This window comes from Crocodylus siamensis, chromosome 7 (genome assembly GCF_052110815.1).
Source record: "Crocodylus siamensis isolate JL-2025a chromosome 7, ASM5211081v1, whole genome shotgun sequence".
In the NCBI taxonomy this organism is placed as follows: domain Eukaryota; kingdom Metazoa; phylum Chordata; order Crocodylia; family Crocodylidae; genus Crocodylus; species Crocodylus siamensis.
Window position 1 is genome coordinate 64,492,656 of NC_143401.1, and position 20,728 is coordinate 64,513,383.

The 20,728-nt window shown below is 43.2% G+C and overlaps 1 protein-coding gene across 1 annotated transcript; it reads left to right on the plus strand.

Moving 5' to 3' along the window:
* The first annotated feature begins 755 nt into the window (after positions 1-755).
* Positions 756-17,772, plus strand: LOC149859888 (putative lysosomal acid lipase/cholesteryl ester hydrolase). Its single transcript, XM_090058717.1, has 9 exons — positions 756-860; positions 6,448-6,565; positions 7,339-7,537; positions 9,077-9,186; positions 10,769-10,905; positions 11,615-11,761; positions 14,311-14,382; positions 16,336-16,401; positions 17,539-17,772. Exons 1-9 carry the CDS (start codon positions 756-758, stop codon positions 17,770-17,772), a joined length of 1,188 nt encoding a protein of 395 aa, XP_089914843.1.
* Positions 17,773-20,728: the final 2,956 nt, after the last annotated feature.

Here is a 20,728-nt window from a genome sequence, read left to right on the forward strand (position 1 = left end):
GAGTGAAGCAACTAGACGTAGGACTGTTTTAAAGGCTGCCTAAACAGTCAGTCTTCCCTCAGGAGATGAGATTTCTTATCTCTCAGGAGATGGGTAAAACAGTTAGAAGAGTTCCTGAGGTTTCTTGACAAATTTCACTAAAAGAAAAAGAATTGGTTTGAGAAATAATTCATTCTGGAAATAGTGGCTTGTAGTAGTTTATTGGATTGTAAACTCTGAGGGATGGACTGTATCTTCCCACATTGTTTCTATAAGGTCCAATATAATAATATTGTTCTGGCTTTGGCTTTGTGCCTCACCACACAGCCATAATCTAACCTGAACGAATGCATTCCTCAGCATGCTTTTCCTTAATTTCACTACCTTTTCACATTTAAGAACATGCAATATTCTAACACTATTACTTGGGAGGGGATATAGAACATTTTAACTACTTGTTGTATTAAATGTATAATCAAAGTTTCTCACAAAGGACCTGATCCTATTTCCACTTTTCATGGAGACAAGTGGAAGATGGATTTGTTCAATATATTGAATTTGATAATCATGGTGTAAGCTGATAGTAGGATTACCCCTTTTGAATTCCATCACACCCTTATAATAAGGATAGGCAAGCTATCATGAGGATTCCCCCTTCCAGCTTATATTTTATATTCTTTCAGTACATAAAAGAGCTAGTATAAAAAAGTCACAAAGCTAGGGTGTGTGTTCATGGTAACTTTATTAATAGATGCACTGTTTTACACAGATACAAAATGTGGCTCTTCATTGCAGTAGCATTTCTGATACAGGCATCTTCCAGCTCAGAAGAACTGATTCGGAAGAAGAGAGATGTGAATCCAGAAACATTCATGAATGTTGTAAGTTAAGTGCTAGTAAAATGGTTGAAATCACAGAACAGAATAATTGGAGATAAATGAGTTTCAAAATACATTTCAAACATTCAAAGTTTATAACTATCTAGCTCTGGGATGTGGGGAGATCCATGCAAGTTGCACAGAAGGTACCACATCTGCAGACACTGGCTCTAAACTTAGGTCTGATTTAACACACCACTCCCAAATGTGTGCGTGGGATGTTGTTGAGAGGAGAAAAACTGATTTTGGCTTGGGTCCATCTCTACTAATAATATAATGTGTAACTTCAGTAGCAGGTTTCTGCCCCCATTTCCCCATGTAGCTGCACTTACTGTATTTTTAGTTTGCTTTCCATAGTGGACCCTACCTAATTACTTTTGTTAGGGGCATAGGTCAGGAGAAATACTACTTAACAGAGTTATGAGGATATCACTTACATAAATTTTACACATTTTATATGTACTTTTTCATGGAAATAGAAACTTCTGTATTCCTTTTTCCTCTGCTAAAATCAGTTTGTTCCCCATTTGCTTCCACCAGTGAGGGTAAAATCCAGAGATGTACGTGTCATGCCCCCAACACCTAATAATTAGGCACCTGACACCAGGCAAGTGAGTGAAAGAAATAAGTTTAGGAGACAAGGTTCCCAGCCTAGACTTGTAGATATCAAAACTGTAATAAAACAGTTTAGTCAGTTCCATAGCTTGTTTTGTCAGGAGACAGATGATTATGTGCACCCAGGCACCTATACGGCACTCAAGTGCCTGTGTGGGTAACCGCTTGTGGTGTATGTGCTGGCACTTTGTATTCTCTCTCAGACCTGTCTCTATCCCTTTTTTGTCTGGAAGGCCTGCATGTGTAGGTGTGTTCTTCCCTCTTCTCTTGCTCTGGTTTTTCCCCATAGCCAGATTTCACTTATGGACAGGTCAACGTTATAGGTTGCAGCTGTCTACTGCCAGGGTTGTATATGTGTCTGGCGCTTCATTTCTGCCCATGTGTCTGCTCCAGGTGCTGGGAGAACACAAAACTACCCTGCCAGGAACCCCAGGGAGTACTTCCTTCAGGGCTGGAGGGCAGAACTAGAACTAGACTGGTGGGTGGTATGCTAAGCCATGGGTAGGGAAGGACAGGGGTTAGTACAGGGTGTTTTGGAAGGATTCTTGTGAGGGAGCGGGGCCTAGGAGCAGCCGTAAACTCCCTAGCGCCCCCTACCATCACTCAAGGCTGTACTCAGCACCCTCAAATTCTCACCCACCACGACTTTGATGTTGAATAGGTAAATGGGAGGCTGCCTTTATTCCCCTAGTGAACGATATGACGGTTCTTACCCCTACTCCAAATGGGGTGACTCTGTGCGCCCTTCCCTTAAGGGGTATGCGTGCCTCCAAACCTCCCCTTTAGCACGCCTCAAGCCTCGCAGCTGTTTCGTGGGACGTTGTACAGTCCCTCGCCCCTCTGGTGCTCTCTCTCCTTCTTGGGCACCCTGGGCTCCTCGCCCGCCTGGTGCCCCTGGGGCCTGGCTCCACACTGCCGCCCCGTTGCCGGCGCCCTGGGGCCTGGCTCCACACTGCTGCCCCGTTGCCGGCGCCCTGGGGCCTGGCTCCACACTGCCGCCCCGTTGCCGGCGCCCTGGGGCCTGGCTCCACACTGCCGCCCCGTTGCCGGCGCCCTGGGGCCTCTACCCCGCCCGCGCTCTCCCCGGCCGTTGCCCACCCTTTCGGGGCCCACGCCTGTGTTTCTCGCACTCGCTCTCTCTCTCTGTCCCGCTCTGGGGCCTTGCCCTCTCTGGGGCCACTACCGCACTCCTCGCGCTCTCTCTCCGCCTGCTCTGGGGCCCTGCCCTCTCTGGGGCCACTACCACGCTCCTCGCGCTGGGGCACCAGTGGCCACCGCCGTGCCTGTCCCCTTGACCCTTCTCTGGGTCTGTTGCCCCCACTGGGCAAACACTGCCCTTATGGGCTGGGGTCCCCAACCCCACACCCCGCATCTCTCTAGCACAACACCGCGCCTCGCTGGCACAAACACTGTGCCTGTCTGGTGCCAACAACAGTGCCCCACTGGCACCCTGCCCCTCCTGGGCACTGGGAACCCCCAACTGCTGGGGAGCCCCCGTGAGGCCTCCTCACTCCCCTATAGCCTCACCAGGTCCTCCGGATAACTGTAACCAAAACTCAAGCCACCCGGCTGTAACATAAACCACGCAGAGTCTCCGTGTTTCAAACATAAACACCAAGCCCCACCAAGGCTCTCAAGCCTACCTCCCGTTAGGGCGTTCTTGTCCCCAGCATCATCGCAGCCAGTCAGCGTGGTAAGGCTGCAACTCCTAACTCAGGCGGCTCGGCTCAGCCGCAGAGCTCCTGCTCCTGCTCCTGCTCCTGCTCCTGCTCCTGCTCCTGCTCCTGCTCCTGCTCCTGCTCCTGCTCCTGCTCCTGCTCCTGCTCCTGCTCCTGCGGCAGTCAGAAGGGAACTGCTGGTCAGGCTTCGGCCTAAGCTGTTTATAAAGGCCCGGCCCTGCCCCCTTCTGGCCACCTGACCTGCCTAGTCCCCCTGGCAACCGGCACCTGAGCTGCCCTGGTGATTGGCAGCTCTGCCAATCTCTCTCACAGTCACAGGGCACCTATGTGACTCCGTGACAATTCTGGATTGGACAGGAGGCAGGGGTACGTGTCTTGCTGCAGATGGTGAGTGGTGGTTATGAAGCATCACTTCTACATGTCCTTTAGAAGGCTTGGGTATCACTTGAGGAGGAGATTTTGCAGTAGCTGGCCCATATCAGAAGGCTGGACATCCAAATGCAACCACCTTGAAGTGAGACTAGGACCTGTTACTTTACGAGCAGACAAGTTGATATGAGACTCTTGAATAGTTCCTGAGCAAACACCCAGGCATGGCAGTCTGCCATGAGAAGAAACCATAGGTTTAGGGTCAGAATGAGAAGGGAGAGGAAAACAGAACTTCATTTCTTTGCAAGGAGCTGGCCAGTGTCCCTGGCCCACTCTTCCCAATTTCCTGCCCACCCCTTCTCTTGCTGACTCTGGACTGCCTGCTTGCCAGTGAAGTGGCATTCCACTTCATACATACATTTTACACATTTTATATGTACTTTTCCATGGAAATAGAAACTTCTGTATTCCTTTTTCCTCTGCTAAAATCAGTTTGTTCCCCGTTTGCTCCCATGGGTGAGGGTAAAATCCAGACATGGCCCCTGGGGCCCTGGGTAAAATCCAGGCCCTGGGGCACCTCTGGCAGAGAAAAAGGAATACACAAGTTTCTATTTCCATGATTCCTGTACATGTGTAAAATGCCAGTGAAGTGGCAGTCCCAGTCAGCTGGGATTCAGAGGTGCACTTTCCAGAATCTGTGCCTGGGATCTAAGGGCTGTTTTAGATGTCTAAAGTGTCTCTCCCTTATGTCTCCAGGAATAACAAACTCACAAATTGTTTGTCAAATGCTTTTTTTAACAACCCTTTGGGCATTCCTTCTTCCTTGAAGAATTGCAAAGAGAATGGGTTTAAAGGAGGGACTGAAGGAGCAAAGGAAGGGTGTGTGTAGTATGGAAGGAAAGGCATAAGCAACAAAAACACTTATTTGGAGTAGGTTACACTCTGCTTATAGGTTTCATAATAGTGTTTGGTCTGTGATGATGGCAGCTACACATACTTTATATATAACATACCTAATTTTATCTAGTTGGAATCAGTGTTCTGTGAAGCATACCTTCACAGAATGCTGCTAAAAAACTAATTGTTTATGGCTTGGTGAAATGCTGAGCTAATAGAAGGCACGAGAAATAGGTATGATGAAATGACACAAGTTCTGTTTTGGCTTCCTTATGCTTCTGGGATTTAAAATCTGCTAAGGCTCCTCAGGTTAAGCAATATGGATTTCACTTTCTTTGTTTCAGTTCAGATGCACTTACGATCTGTCTGCTGCTGAAAATTGACTCTGAGGGAGACTAAACATGTCAGCTTTACTTATGCTTCTCATGTGTCAGCAGACTCCACTGTTTACAGTTTTCTGGTTCTGAAAGGTCCAAAGTGAGCATTTTTCACTGTACTGGACAAACTCATACTTCACATACAAAAATGAAGTGTGTATATTCTTTTGGGGCAGAGAGTTATCTCCCTTCCCTTTTGCTTACCTCCTTTTCTGTATAGGTTCAGCATTTTCATTCCCATTTATTACATTTTTCCTCTTTTTTATTCCTTGACCATATCTTTGCATCTAAGCTGTTTATTTTATTTTTTTGTGAATTTCTAGTATTATAATTACAATGGCCTATTTTTCCCAAATACTAGATTCCTGAATTTTTATTTCCTTCTAATTAATGCCAGCACATTTAAAATTTTGAAGGGAGAACATGGAGATTTTTTCCATTCTATGTTGGGAAATTTAAAACATTCAAATAATTTTCAATGGCTTGATATTTCCTTATTTAGAGAACTGGCCCGGATTTCTCACAAGCTCTGGGCAAGTCTACATGTTCATTAATGTACTTTTGGTAATGCATATTAAGTGCAGTACCTCTGGGCATTTTTACACATGGATGCATTGCAGCACCAGGTGACACATGCAGTTGTGTAACTGATGAAACAGGCATCAGCACTGAGAAAATGGCAGTGGCGTGCTTTTGAACTAAAACACCTTGGAGGTGCTTTAGTTCAAAAGTACACCACTGCCATTTTCTGTCCACATTTTGCTGCTTTTACAACTGCACACAGTGAGTGCAGTTCACCTCAGCTCATGTGCGGAGCAGACTCAGCACAGAAAATGGCAGTGATGGGTTTTTGAACTTAAGTACCTCCAAGGTATTTTAGTTCAAAAGTGCGCTTCATGTGTGTCAACGCCGGGTGCTTTTCAAAGTGCCCAGTGCTGTGACACATACATGTATAAAAATGCCCAGAGATACTAAATTTAATGTGTATTAATATCTACCGAAGTGGTAGGTATCTGGCACGTCAGTAGAAAAAAAAAAGTATGTATATAAATGTCTTTCTTTGTGAGGTCCTATTTTAATGTGCATTAGCAAAAGTTCACTTTTTGGGCTCCTATACATATGTAGGGAGACTTCTCAGACATGCTGTAATAACAGCACATCGGAGCAGACTTGATTAACCTAGCCTCCTGCATCATGTGTATCAGTGCCCCTGCACTGAAAAATAGTGACGGGGTGCTTTAAGCTAAAGCTTGTAAGATGAGCTTTAGTTCAAAGTGCCCTAGCACCATTTTTCAGTGTGGGAATGCTGATACACGTGACACTACAGGAGCTTTTAATTAGTGTGGCTCTTAAAGCTGTGCTAGTTAAAGTGCTTCCTCCCCTTGCCTCCCAGAGCACATCTATAAACACCCTTTGTGATGATTTAATGCTCATTAAAGGAAGGGCAATGCTCATTAAAGCACACGTGTAGACACATACATAATTGTTTTGGACAGACACTCAAAATATTACTACTACATGCTTTGTTTTGTGTCTTAATTGAAATCTGAAATGCACTCTAACATTGTCTAATAAGAAGCTTCCATTTCTATGCTCCAGATAAGGGAAAAATCCAAGATGCACAATCTTTGAATCTTATTTTTCTTTTGTCAGAGTCAAATGATCTGCTGCATAGGATATCCCAGTGAGGAGTATGAGGTTCTCACAGATGATGGTTATTATGTGACAATAAACAGAATTCCTTGTGGCAGACAAAATCCTTGCAACAAAGGTATGGCTACATTTTACATGAAGGTTAAACAAAAAAGAAAGAAAAAGGGGGTTGAAAAAACCCAAATTCAAAACTGACTCACTCATCCAGATATAAAGAAAATAATTCTGACCATGTTAGGATAATTTTTATTTGCTAAAGCAAAAATCCAGAACCCAAACTATTTTTTCAGACTGAAATAGAATCTAGTGAGTCTTTACCATTTTTTATATTCATCTTCATGTTTTTTCTGAACAAAACAGTATGAGAAACTGCACACAGCTTCAGGTAGTGAGTCCAAACATAAGCAATTACTTGAATTTGAGAATACTGGGACAGAGGTGTGCTGGCCAAATCTCTCAGCGATTTCTTCCCCCTCTCCTCCCCCCCCTGTAAATTTGTGGATTCTCTTTTATTACAGGAGAAATCTCTGTGCTTTTCTCACTTTTTGTCTATGCCTGTTGTAAAACACAATAAATATAAGCAACTGGATGGAGAAGCTTAGAATGGAACTGCATAGGAGAGCCAAATGGTAGTGATCAAAAGTTCAACTATTTTTTACAAACATGTACCTGGGATGTTGGTAACAGCTATCAGGCAAATTTGCTAAACATTTCAAACTCTCCTTTATAGTTACGTCTAACTGAAACTGGTTATTTACGTTGGGATGTTTTGTGGACATAATAGGACGTAACATTTTATTATTATCATGAGTTCCAGAAATGCAAATATTATTTTATTTCTATTTTACAGAAATTCTGGTTTAGTAAATTTTCCATTTATTTCTTATTCAGAGCCAAAGCCAGCTGTGCTTCTCCAGCATGGAATTTTTGGAGAAGGTAGCAACTGGGTTTCAAATTTGGCCAACAACAGCTTGGGCTTCATATTAGCAGACTCTGGCTATGATGTTTGGATTGGAAACAACAGGGGGACAAGCTGGTCAAAAAGACATCAGAACTTTTCAACTGACCAAGAAGAATTTTGGGATTTCAGGTAGGCTGAACGAGGTAGAAATGAATCATAGAACCAGAAGGGACTTGTAAAATCATCAAGTCCAGTCGCCTGCCATGAGCAGGAAGTTATTGGGCTCCGACAAACTCAACAAGGTACCTGTCCAGCCTCATCTTGAACAACTCCGAGGATGGTGACTGCACCACCTCTGCTGGGAGTGTGTTACAGATTCTGATGACCGTTACAAAGAAAATGTTCTTTGTTTTATCTAGCCTGAATTTACCCTCTATAAGCTAGGAAATGAATGAATCTAGGAAATTGTTTTGCCCGTTGCCAATTCTCTCTGTACCTGATCAGTATTTTCGAATTAATCATTCCTTGGGTGTTAGTTCAGAGTAGTAGTGATACATGATATATGCAAGAGCCTGGCACTAATGTCAAACCATTGTCATGCCCTATAATATATCAGTAAAAGGAACCCACTTATAAGTCAACAGGGAGTATAACTGAGAAATTGCTCTCTTACTCCAGTCACTAATTCCATTCATCTCAGTAATGTCAGAGTTGCAGGACCGGACATAGAGTAAAATAGACCTTGTGTGTCTAGAAAACTTCTAATTAGAACCGCATCTTGGAAACTGCTATTGTGAAGATGATTCGTGTTCCATAACAACGTACTGCTGTGGTAGCTGCTTCCAGTTCATCAAACACTCTGAGCTAGGTAGAACCAAAGAGAGAGCACAAAAAACTTCCTATCACTGCAGTCCTGTGATGAGGACATCAATCCCAAAGCTCAGAGTAGCACCAGACTTTCATGTACCTTGTACCTTGCAGAGTCATTAGCTTCAAAGGGAGAGAACGAAGAGAATGGAGCTCGGGTGCAAAATGCTTGGAATGCAGGTTCAGACAATATCAGTCAAGCTTTTTCCACCTGTCTGTAATCAATCTGAGTTTTATTTAACTATCCAAGTGATTTTCTGACAAGCCTCTTCAGTGATTTTATCATAAGTGGATCTAATGAGTAAAATGTTTTAAATGACATTGCTAAAGAAGATGGCACAGAAACAGAGTTGAAAAATCAGAGGGGCTGATGTTAATTCAAATGTCATATAGTTTGTAGTTCCAAATAAACATAATAAACATTTGCAAAGTTCAAATAGAAACATGTAACGTGTACTTTACAATGAAGCAAAGACCTGGAACCTGATCTGGCAAAAATAAGAACTGTGTAGTTTAGGTGGCTTTACTGCAGCCCCAGGGCTCATTGATATTGCAATGAAATGCACATGGGCTGAAATCTCTGTTGACATTTTTTCCTTACCTGAAGCCCCTCTCAGTCTATAGCTGATTGTGAGTCATCCCCACCACTGTGAACTGGGAGTAGTCAGATGGTGGCCAAAAGCACAGACCTGGATCCCATATGGTTGCATTCAGTAGTTTCCTATCCAATGGGAACCAATGAAAATTTGCCACCAGATTTCAACTCCTTTGAGTTACCTTAGTGCAAAGATTCCATAATGCACTTGAGAATCTGGCTCTTTAACTCCACCAGGTATCTAACTTAATATTTTTATGTTGTAGTTTTCATGAAATGGCCAAATATGACCTTCCAGCAATGATCAACTTTATTCTGCAGAAAACTGGGCTGAAGCAGATATATTATGTGGGTTATTCTCAGGGCTCTACTATTGGTAGGTTAAAATCATTTGTTATTTTAACATCATAAGCAGTGATGGCTTTTGTTTGGGCCATTATTGACTTGACCATTCCTATGTTTTTTAAGCAGAACATTGCAGAGAATAGTCTCATTTTTGTGTATCATTGTGAATGTTTTTATGAAAGACTGAGCCCAGAAATCTTTCCAGCATGGTTTGACTCTAGTTAAAAGTCTTATTGAAACCCTGGAGCTTGTGAGTGAACAGAGGACCAAACATTTCCTTAAAACAACACGAAAGGTGTGGGTGACTTCCACTTCCTTCTAAGCTCTGTTGTTGTAACTAGATTTTTTTTACCATGCATTGGCTGGGAAAACTTTTTTCACTCTCTATAGGAAGTCAAGGGATTCTACATCAAATGTGAATTTTGATTTAAGAAGGAATACATGATGCTTTCTTTTCCATGCTAATGGATAATCAAGCCCAGGGCTGTCCAGCTTTGGAGTGGCTGGGGGGCAGCATGCCACAAGGGCTGTACCTGCACTTGGGCCCCCTGAGTCCATACAATGTGGGTTCCTTGCTGCAGCTCTGGTACCCACACAACAAGCTCCAGGTTTTCTGGGCCCTGTGGCTGTGCCACCTTCCCACACACCCTCAGGATCAGGAGCAGGAAGTGGAAGCTGGAAAAAGGCAGGGGAGACTGGAAACCTTGATGGCAGCAGCCTCTGGAGGAGTGCTGGGGATTGAAACTGGGCAGGAGCCAAGGGGCAGCAAATTAATCTGACATTGGTCACATGGGGACACAAATTTTGTACAGCCTTGATGTAGCTCAAACATGAAAATGAGTCAACTGTCCCAACTCATTTCTATCAATTGGTTTTATTCTTGTCAGCTTCCAGAGCAGCATATCATTCACAAGAAAGGAAAATCAAAGCTTCTCCCTAGAAATGAGCATTAAAGTATATTATATTGGGACCATATTTGATGATTCTAAAAGAATCTCTTTTCAACATTACTAGTTTAAAAATGATTGAAAAAATGAGTGAGCTAACATCTTTGTTGATAACTTGGGAAATGATGAACACTAGATGCTGCTTTATTTCCATTGGTTCTGGTTCAGATCATGCCTCAGCCTTGTCACATAGCACCTAACACTGTTGTGTTAATCAGGATTCAAATTATGGGGAAGCTTGAGGAAGCTGAGCACCCCCATAAGAGATGAGAGCCCCCCCTATAAGATTTGAAAATCATTACCTGGGGGGTCTCTGATTTTATTAGGGCATCATAATGGCGGCCCATTTTTTTTTTGCAGGTCCCCTCTCCCCACCCCCATAAGAGTCAAACAAGTATAATTTGAACCTTGGTGTTAATCCCTTACTAATTTATTTTATGACATTACCTTTCCCGTTGAATAATCAGGGGCCATCCTAAACTGAATGCAAATGCCCTCATTCTATATCAGAGTTGATTTCTTTTAAAACAAAAGCAATAGAAAGAGTCCATTTCATCCATTCAATTAATATTTGAACAAAGGTCTGTAAGTCTTTGATTATTTGTATCTTTTACATGCTGAAATTATTTCAAAGATTACTATCATTATTCTCTTCTAATTTTTTAGGTTTCATAGCATTTTCATCTATGCCAGAGCTGGCACAAAAAGTCAAAATGTTTTTCGCCTTAGCTCCTTTAGTCACAATTAAGAACTCCAAAAGCCCTGTCTTGAAAATGCCACTTCTTCCTAATGCAACTTTCCAGGTATGACTTTACTTCATATCCCAGATCTTTCCTAAACACTTGGTTTTTAAATTAGGTATTATTTAGAAACAAAAGCTCCAGGCTATTAAATGATGCAAAAAAGTGTACTATAATTTATTTTTCTTTAAAAATTAATTTAGCCACAGTGCTGAGGACATCAGCATTTCTAGTTATCATTTATTTTGTTAAACATATGTTTCATAGTTATTATAATATACCCAAAGCATTAAATTTAACACCTCCATTGGAATATCACCCCATTGAGCCCCATTCAGTTCTTAACCACTGAATTTCTGATTTGAGAATGTGTAGATTAGAAAATTTAAAGCTGCATTAGATAGTGGGTTTTGCAATTTGAAAAAAAAAGATCAAAAAGAGTTATATGAATGTGATTTTTTCCATTGCACATTCATATTACCATTTTGATAAGTTTTCATGTATACATGTTTGCATAGTTTTCTGTGGGGCAAAGAAATGCACTTCTGCCCTTTGCATGAAGTGAGTATTCCACAAAGTACCTGTTTTAACTTTGAACTTTGTGGCATGTGCAATTCAGGAAACCTGAATTGGAATCACAGGTATAGTTCTTGTAATTACAACCAAGTCAGCTAAGGCTGACCTAAGTCATGTGAAAACTATTGGAATAAAAAGAAATATATTCTAAAAGTTCCTTTGCTTGCTATAAATAATACCTTTTGCATTTTAACAGGATATGTTTGGCAAAAAAGATTTCCACCTAAGAAATAAGAACTGGAAAGTGATTACTGCTAATATATGCAATAATAAATTAATTAATAAACTGTGCGCCAATATGCTCTCCCTGTTGGGTGGATACAATGAGAAAAACTTAAATATGGTAAGTGTGTGCATGAAATAAAGCGTGTCTTTTAATTAATAATGAAAATCAAACTAATTATAAATATATTATCATTTATGATAATTGTATGAATATTTACTCTGGAATGAATAAAATGGGCTTCTTTTATTGCTTAGGAATTATGAAAGATATTTGATAGTCTTTCAAATACAGTGAGGATAGAGAAAACAAGTGACTCAATAACATAACTCAGGCAACATGTGGGGGGCGCGTGCCCCCCCCCACAAGATTGGCCCGTGCCGGCCACAGAGTGGGAAGCTATGGCCAGTGCCCCCTCCCTCAAGATGGGGGGTGCTGAGAGAAGCATTGGTAGCACTTCCAGGTTTGCCACTGGCACTTCTGGTTTTGCCAGCAGCACTTCTGCCGGCAGCAGTGATTGGCCTCTGGGGGACAGTTTCCCACCCTGGTTGGTGGTCAGCCACTTGCTCCTCTTCCCCCGGTCAGCGATCAACCACTGGTGCCCCCCCCCCAGTATCAAGAGGCACCAGTCACCCATGAAATAGCTGATGATTGACAGTTTAACTAAGGATCTCTGTTTCCTACTGTTTTCTTTGTAGTTAACATATTAAATGTCCTTCTCTGTCTATTAAGCAGACTATAAATGTCTAACACAACATTCAACTGTTCAAGACAAATTTGGAGTTTATAGCTTGCAATAGTAGGATGTAAGTCCCATGGTGGGATTGTGCAGGTATGGAAGCTATGTTCTTAACAACTGTTCAGGTGTGGGTCACAGTACTCATTATTCAGTGTTACTGGTTTCTATATGTCATAATTGTCTGCCTTAGGACAAGTATCAAGGGAGATGGGAGGAGAGGCATACTGTATCCATAACACAGTGCTCAATAGATTCAGAGGGGTAGCAATACTGGGCAATTTTACACATGCTCTGAGGTGCAGCGGGGGGGGATCTGGGGGGTGGCGCTTTAATTAGAGTGGCTCTGAGAGCTGCTTTAATTAAAGCACAGCTAAGTCTCCTGTGTAAGCATCCCTGGGCTTAAAAATTGGAGTGTGGGTGCTTTAAAGTTCATTAAACAAGATTTAGTTCAGGTGCCCCTATTGCTATTTTTAAGCCTGGGGACACAGATACATGAGATGCAGGAAGCTGATGGAATCCCAGCATGTTGGAGCAGCCTCCGCACTCATGTATAGGCTCCCAGTGGGGCTGATTCTAGTATAGTGGTAGATTAGTAGTATCACTGGCCACCTGATCACTATGCTGTGCTAATTCTAGCATAGCGTAGTGATTGGGTGGCCATTGATGCTAAAGCATACCTGACAAGTGGGGGCAGAAGTCCCCAGTTTTCCAACAGGTAACTGCTGTCACTTACAAGTAGTATCTGGTAGCAGTATTCTAACAAAAACACAGTTTGGAACTATGTTCTTTCATTTTTACATTATGAAAAACATTGAAAGGCCAACGGGAATCCTTTCACCAGAGTTGTAATTGACTTAGTAGCATGGAGTATTCTGAATAAAGAATGGAGATTTCAAAATAATTTGGGTGAAAAGGCCTAGCCAGCTGGGCAAAAATACAATAGTTTGGATTTACGGTAGCTTGGACCCCCAGCACTAGTTTGAGAGCAGTGTCACATTCAACTTAGAGTGCTTACTACGCACATTTAAAATTGAAGCAGTTGCACACTCAAGCTCTTAAGCACATATTAAGCTCCATCTTAGCATTACTAAACTGTTCCTTTTTAGGGGAGGATTCTCTCCTTAATGCATCCTAACTTTAATAGGTGACTACATTGCAATGATTGGCAACTGTTGCAAGTGAACTTGTGACACCACCCTAACATATACTAACTTTAATATATCACAGTATTCCAGTGGTTTGCAGCTGTTGCATGAGTTTTCTGTTTCAACCAAATTACCATGTTTTGTGTGAATTGGGATGAAAATTAAGACTGGGCATGTTGAGCCTTTCCCAAACAACTATGGGAAACAGTTTTGGAGGGTAGCCCTATTTTGGGCAATGATTATATCAGCACATGACTTAACGAGAGGTAAGAAATTTCAGCTCCAACTATCTAAATAAGACAATGGCAATGGCTAATCACTGTGTTTATTTAAAGTAGCTCTCACCTCCTTTGTACTCAGATGAGATAATGGTAGATCTAACTATCCTTCAGCTGGGATCAACACATGCAAAAAGGATGGTATGTTTAGTGGAATGGTGCCAGCATGTATATCTCAGGTACTATCCAAAATGATAAATTGGACAGGCTTATTAAACCTTTGTATAAACCCAAAGAGAGGAGTAAATTACTAATGGTTTCTAATAGCTATTTCCTTGAGAGTAGTTGAGCACTGACTTCAAAACTAACAAGTATGAAGAAATTATATTTCTGAAAACTTTACAGCTCTTTTGGCAATATGGATTTCTAGAACATCAGGATTTTCTCTTTTGTTTGTTTTTTTTAATTCTGTTGCTAGTGAATTGAACAATATTTTGTTGAAGGAGAATTACACTTCTTACAACAGTTTAAGGAAAAAAATAATGTCCTAAAACTGATTTCTTGCAGAGTCGAATGGATGTGTATATAGGCCACTACCCAGATTCAACATCTACCAAAAATATGATGCACTGGCTCCAGGTAAAAATTCTGAAGTGGTTGAATAAAATGTGGTTTAGATTATCCCATGGTCTCACTAATCATTCTTAAAATTAAATTTGTTCAGAAAAGACACGATATATATGATCACATATTATATTTTGTATAGGCTGTCTTACTCCACACAAAAGTTTCACCAGGAATCACAGATTCTGGCCTATCTTGAAAAATAAATATTTTTGCTGAACTTTTCCAGAATAATTCAGCCCAAAGCAGGTATCAAGCGTGGAAAATTTCAGCTTGGATCATTAAAGCATGACAAAGTTATAGAGCAACTGAAAATAGCAGTATTGCCAACCCCACCATGCCAAAAATAATGAGACGAACTCTTAAAAAATGAAGAGTTTGGCATATAAATCATAAGATGCTATTTTTTTAAGTGTGGTGTGGGGTGTTATTTGTGAAGGTGTTGGGAGCTGTGCAGTGTGTGTGTGGGATTTGGAGCCTGAAGAGGGGGTTCTCCACACCCTGGCAGGATGCGGGGTAGTATGGGTCAGGAGTAGGAAGCAGCAACAGAGCTGGGCAGGCTGTGGCTTGGGAGTGAGGCAGACAGACAGAGACACAGGCACACAGACAGCACCCAGTCGGTAAGTGGAGGGAAAGGGGTGGGGGGAGAGGGAAGGAGTGTAGAGGGGAGAGATGAAGGTCTCTGTGGGGGACAGAGAGAGTGGGGTAGGATCAGGGGCAGGGGTGAATAGGGCCCCAAGGCTGGGGCAGGTTGTCCAGAGGCAAGGTGGGGAGGGTGCAGCTTCCCGCAGCAGCGCGTAACCCCGAGGGGAGACATGGAGGCATGTGCCCCACATGGGACAGAGGTGGGTGCCTGACGTGGACTGGGGTTCTGCAACCTGCTGCCTTTCCCCAGGAGCTCAGCTGCACAGTGCCATTTCCACCCACTGGGTGGGCAGGGGACATGCGGCGTGCTGGCCATGCAGCACATCCCCTGCCCGCCTGGTGGCAGGAGGCACACCGGGCCTACATGCCTGAGCTCCTGGCGCAAGGCAGCAGGGCGCGGAGCCTCAGCCTGCAGTGGGCAGCTTGCCTCTGCCCCGTGGGGGGGCACATGCCCTCATTTCTCCCATGGGGGGGTGTGCTGCTGCATGGAGCGCCCCACCCATGCCTCTGGATGACCTGCCCTGGCCCCAAGGTCCCATTCACCCCTGCCCCTGCCCCTGCCCCTGCCCCTGCCCCACTCCCACCCGCATTTCAGGGGCCTTGATCTCTAAAGTCATTCTAAAGACACCAAGTATAATGTTTTCAGGGCCTTGTTACATGGCAAGTCTGGGCAGCTCCTGCAGCTTTTAACCCCTGGAATGTCAGTACATTAACACTTTAAAGTGGTTTTAAGTACTTGTTATGAGGCTCAAAGTTACATCACTCAAGGGCAGGCTCCTCTCTGATGCATTAAGGTGTTGCCAGTCCCCACAGATGTGCCACTCAAGTTGAAGTCCTTCAGTGTCCCAGGATCTCTCACATCCCTGCCAGTAGAACAGGGATAGATGCCTGTCCTGGTGCACCAGCCTTCTAGTAGCAACTCACAGCTCCAGCTCCTAGTCAGGCCCCTGCTCACCAGGCCTCTAGTGGCAAGTCCAAGCTGTGCAGGTTGGGGACAGTCAGAGAAGGGTGTGACTGCTTCAAACTCTAAACTAGCACTAAAACCGATCAACATTTGCAGCTCACAGCATAAGGTGTAACAAGACTCCCAGTTTCTACACCCAAAAATGCTGTTGTAATCACAAAGGGCACCAACCTGACTTTAAAGAAGGAAGGTTTCCTATTGCTGTCAGTGAGGTCAAAGTTTCACTCAAAATATCTAAGTCAAGTCCTACATCTGTTTCAAAGCATCATGAAGCAATCACATTACGGAAGAAGGCACACTAACACCCAAAGTCCTGTGGAAAATTCAGTGTATAATTTTATACTTTTCTCCCTTTTTAGGGACAAAAATCAGGAGAGTTCAGATACTTTGACTATGGTGAGAGAAACCAGGCTCATTACTACCAGGTATGGAAAAATGATTTCTTATTGAGAATGAAATGGTCTTTTAAAAATAATAATGATTTTTAAAAAGAATATAAGGAGTATTTCTATACACAAGGACAAGTCACCCTGCAGGCTGCTACCCTGCACATTGATGTCTGGAGCCTAAAACCTCTAATCTGAGTCTGCTTCATGCTATTGACCTATGCATTTCAGTTTGAAACTACGGCCCAATTTGACATGTGTGTGCTCTAGAGTCTGCTGGGTGTCATTGGGTTAAGTACTTGTATTAAAGTCAGAGCTGTGTCAAGACTCTTGCATGTTATATTATGTATGAATACTGTATTCTCTGCCTTAGCTCTATAAACTAAGTGCTGCAGGAGGGAAGATACTGCTAGAACAGCTAGCACTTTGACAGTGGGAAGGGAAAAACTAAGGCTCATATTGTGGAGATCACAGAAGAGGACCATACAGCAGTGATGTATATTCAGAGGAGCTTTCAAGAAGGGAACCAGGCACATGAAATTAGGTTTAAGATATTTAGTTCACCTAAAGCTTAGGGCTGCTGCATTCTAGGGACTTTTGCTATAGCTAGACACAACTATCATATTTCTTTTATTTTTTCTGGTCCTATCTTTAAAAATGTGACTGATTTTAATTAATCAGTCTAAAAACTCTAAAACCCTGAAAATATACAACGTTTGTAAGGTTTACATGAAAATAATTTCTCCCAAGCATAAGAAGCATAGGGTGAGATATTTGAACAAGATTCTGGCCGGCCAAAGGAAGTAAAACTTTTAAGAGTGAATCTAAGTTAATAAACTTTGAAAAAGATTAAGGTGGCTTTTAAGTTATAGAGCTAAGGCAGAAAAACAGGTATAACAAATATAGCATGGTATGCAACATTCTTTCCTTCTTATGTGCCAACTCTAGCAGGGAAGCTAGCTGGTTGATGCTTCATATTTCTAGTTGCCCAACAGACAGCAGGGTGCTACATTAGAAAAAGAATCAGACATCCATTAAAGGGACCCTGGACCATAGACCACAGTTTGGGAAGCACTTCTATAAAACCAAAGAGGCACATAGGAAACAGCAGTCAAATATTTAACTAATATGTTTGTTTAAAAATTACAAAAGCTTCTCAGACATGTATTTTTTCAGATGACTCCTCCTCTCTACTTGATAGAAGAAATGGCTGTACCAACTGCAGCCTGGTCTGGTGGAGCGGACTGGGTTGCAGACAAACAAGATGTTGACAAGTTGCTCCCTCGGATAAGTAACCTAGTTTGCCACAATCATGTTCCTCACTGGAACCACTGGGATTTCATTTGGGGTCTTGATGCACCTAAACGTGTGTATTGTAAAATGATTGAGCTGATGAGAAAGTGTCCATAAAAACATACAAAAGTGTCTGGGGATTAAGAACCTCATTTACTTGTATTAAAATCTGTCCTCTTTGTTTGGCAATGGAGTGCATTTCTAGTTGTAATTTCTTTATATTTTTAAAAGCCAACCCTGGAGGTTATACATAAGGAAATGTACTATGACTAAATTGACTTTATGAGGGTTTTTTAAATTTTGTGAGTGCCTTCCTGATGTAATTCAGTGAGGCAGATTCCATCATGTAGAAAGCTGAATTATATTTCTTGAAGAAAACACATATACAACAAAAATACAATCTAGTTCCTATGAAAGGTTCTTAATATAAGTATAAAACAAACAGGAACATATATTTTTCCTCTATTATTTGTAGTATTTGGTTTTAAAGAAATTGTATCCACATACATGACCATACAAGATTCTGAGGATCAGAATAGTCCTCTTGATGTTTGCAGCAACAGTCATCTTCAGAAAGACACCACAAGAGTCTGCTTAATTTGGCAAATGACTTGTCAGTTGTTGGTAATATTTGAGTCTTTCATTTGCTAATGATTCCAATATTTCCCTAATTACATTTTAGATTAGCAGTGAATTGATATTGAAATACCTATTATTAAATATACATGACTGAAAGTATTTGTTGCCTCTTACATTTTCATTGTTGGAATGGCAAGTTCCTGGTATGGTTCTAGATCATGTGTTAAGAGCACAGTGAATTTTTTAATGTATGTAGGCACAGGTTTATTACTAACTGTGATGCCCAGACACAAGAGGGGATGGCAGGGGAGAACATCAGTTTTCTGGAAAAATACAAAACGGAATAATGCCGTACAAAGAAGAACCAGTTTACTGTTTCCCTCCATATGTTTCATAGTTTCATAGTTAGGAGGGTCAGAAGGGACCTGAGCAGATCATCAGGTCTGACCCCCTGCCTTGGCAGGAAAAAGTACTGGAGTCAAACAACCCCAGCAAGGTGTTTGTCTAACCTTGTCTTAAAGATCCCCAGGGTAGGAGCCAGCACCACTTCTCCTGGAAGTTGGTTCCAGACCCTAGCCGCCCTGACAGTGAAGTAGCACTTCCTGATGTCTAGTCTGAATCTACCCTCTGCCAGCTTGTGACCGTTATTTCTAGTCAATCCTGGTAGTGCTCAGGGGAACAGGGACTCCCCCAATGCCTGCTGGTCCCCTCTGACTAGTTTGTAACAGGCCACTAGATCCCTCCTCAGCCTTCTCTTGTGGAGGCTGAACAGGTTCAGGTCCCGTAGCCTATCCTCATAGGGCCTGCCCTCCTGCCCCCTGATCATGAAAGTGGCCCTTCTCTGGACCCTCTCCATGTTATCCACATCCCTCTTGAAGTGCAGCGCCCAGAACTGGACACAGTACTCCAACTGCGGCCTGACCAGTGTCGCATAGAGGGGGAGGATCACCTCTTTGGACCTGCTCGAGATGCATCTGTGGATGCATGACAAGGTATGGTTGGCCTTCCTGACTGAATCCTTACACTGCTGGCCCATGTTCATCTTGGCATCAGTGATGAATCCCAGATCCTTTTCTACCTCTGCACTGACGAGAAGGGAGTTCCCCAGCCTGTAGGTATGCTCCTCCCCAGGTGCATCACTTTGCACTTGCCAGTGTTGAATCCCATCCTATTCTCGTCCGCCCACCCCGTAATGTGTCTAGGCCCGATTGTAGCCTATTCCTTCCTTCTAATGTGCCCACATCCCCCCGCATCTTAGTGTCATCAGCAAATTTGAACAGGGTGCTTATTACCCCCTTGTCCAAGTCACTGATGAAGATGTTGAACAGTGTGGGCCCAAGGACCGAGCCCTGCAGAACCTCACTGCCCATGTCCTTCCAGGTCGAAAATGACCCATCCACCACCACTCTCTGGGTGTTGCCCTCCAGCCAGTTGGCGACCCAATTGACTGTGTGGGTGTCGACACCACAGTCCCCCAGTTTCTTAATGAGAATGGGATGAGAGACAGTGTCGAAGGCCTTCCTAAAGTCCAGAAAGACTATGTCCACTGCTACCGCTGCATCTAAGGATTTGGTGACCTGGTTGTAGAAGGCCACCAGGTTGGTCTGACAGGACCTGCCACTAATGAACCTGTGTTGGTTGCCCCTAAGCATAATCTCCCCTGCTGGCCCCTTGTGGACATGTGTCAGAATAATTCTCTGAAAAAAGCTTACCCAGGATTGAGGTAAGACTAACTGGCCTATAGTTTCCTGGGTCCTTCTTCCTCCCTTTTTTGAAGATGGGAACCACATTGGCCTTCTTCCAGTCCTCTGACACCACACCAGAGCACCATGAGTGCTCGTAAAGCTGTGCCAGGGGTCCCGCAATGACCTCAGCTAATTCCCTCAGCACTTTGGGGTGGAGATCATCCAGACCAGCTGATTTGAACACATCCAGTCCCTCCAGAATTTCCCTGACTCGATCCTCCGTAAACCTTGGCCTAGGTGTGCCTCCCCTGGGGCCTGAGGGGGGTCCGGTGGGGAGGCTGCTCTGCTCAGGAAAATGGAGGCAAAGAAGTCATTATATAGGTTAGCTTTGTCGTCTGGTGTGACGACCAAATTTCCTAGCGTGTCCTGCAGGGGTCCCACATTACCCAGAACCTTCTTTTTGCCCCCTATGTATTTAAAAAAGGACTTTTTGTTGTCCTTAATCTGGGAAGCTAGTCCCAGTTCTATCTCCGCCTTGGCCTTCCTGACTGTCCCCCTGCATCACCAAGCAACCGCAATATAGTCCTCCCTAGTGATGGCCCCTCCCTTCCATTGGGTGTGCACCTCCCTTTTAGCTAGAAGACATTCCCAGATTCTTTTGGTGAGTCATAGGGGCTTTTGTACCCTCCTTCTCCTTTTGATCCATGTTGGCATTACCTCTCTTTGGGCTTGGAGGATCGTCTCCTTAAGGAGCAACCACTCTTCTTGGACACCTGGCTCCCTTCCCCTCCCCTCCCCTCCAGGACCTC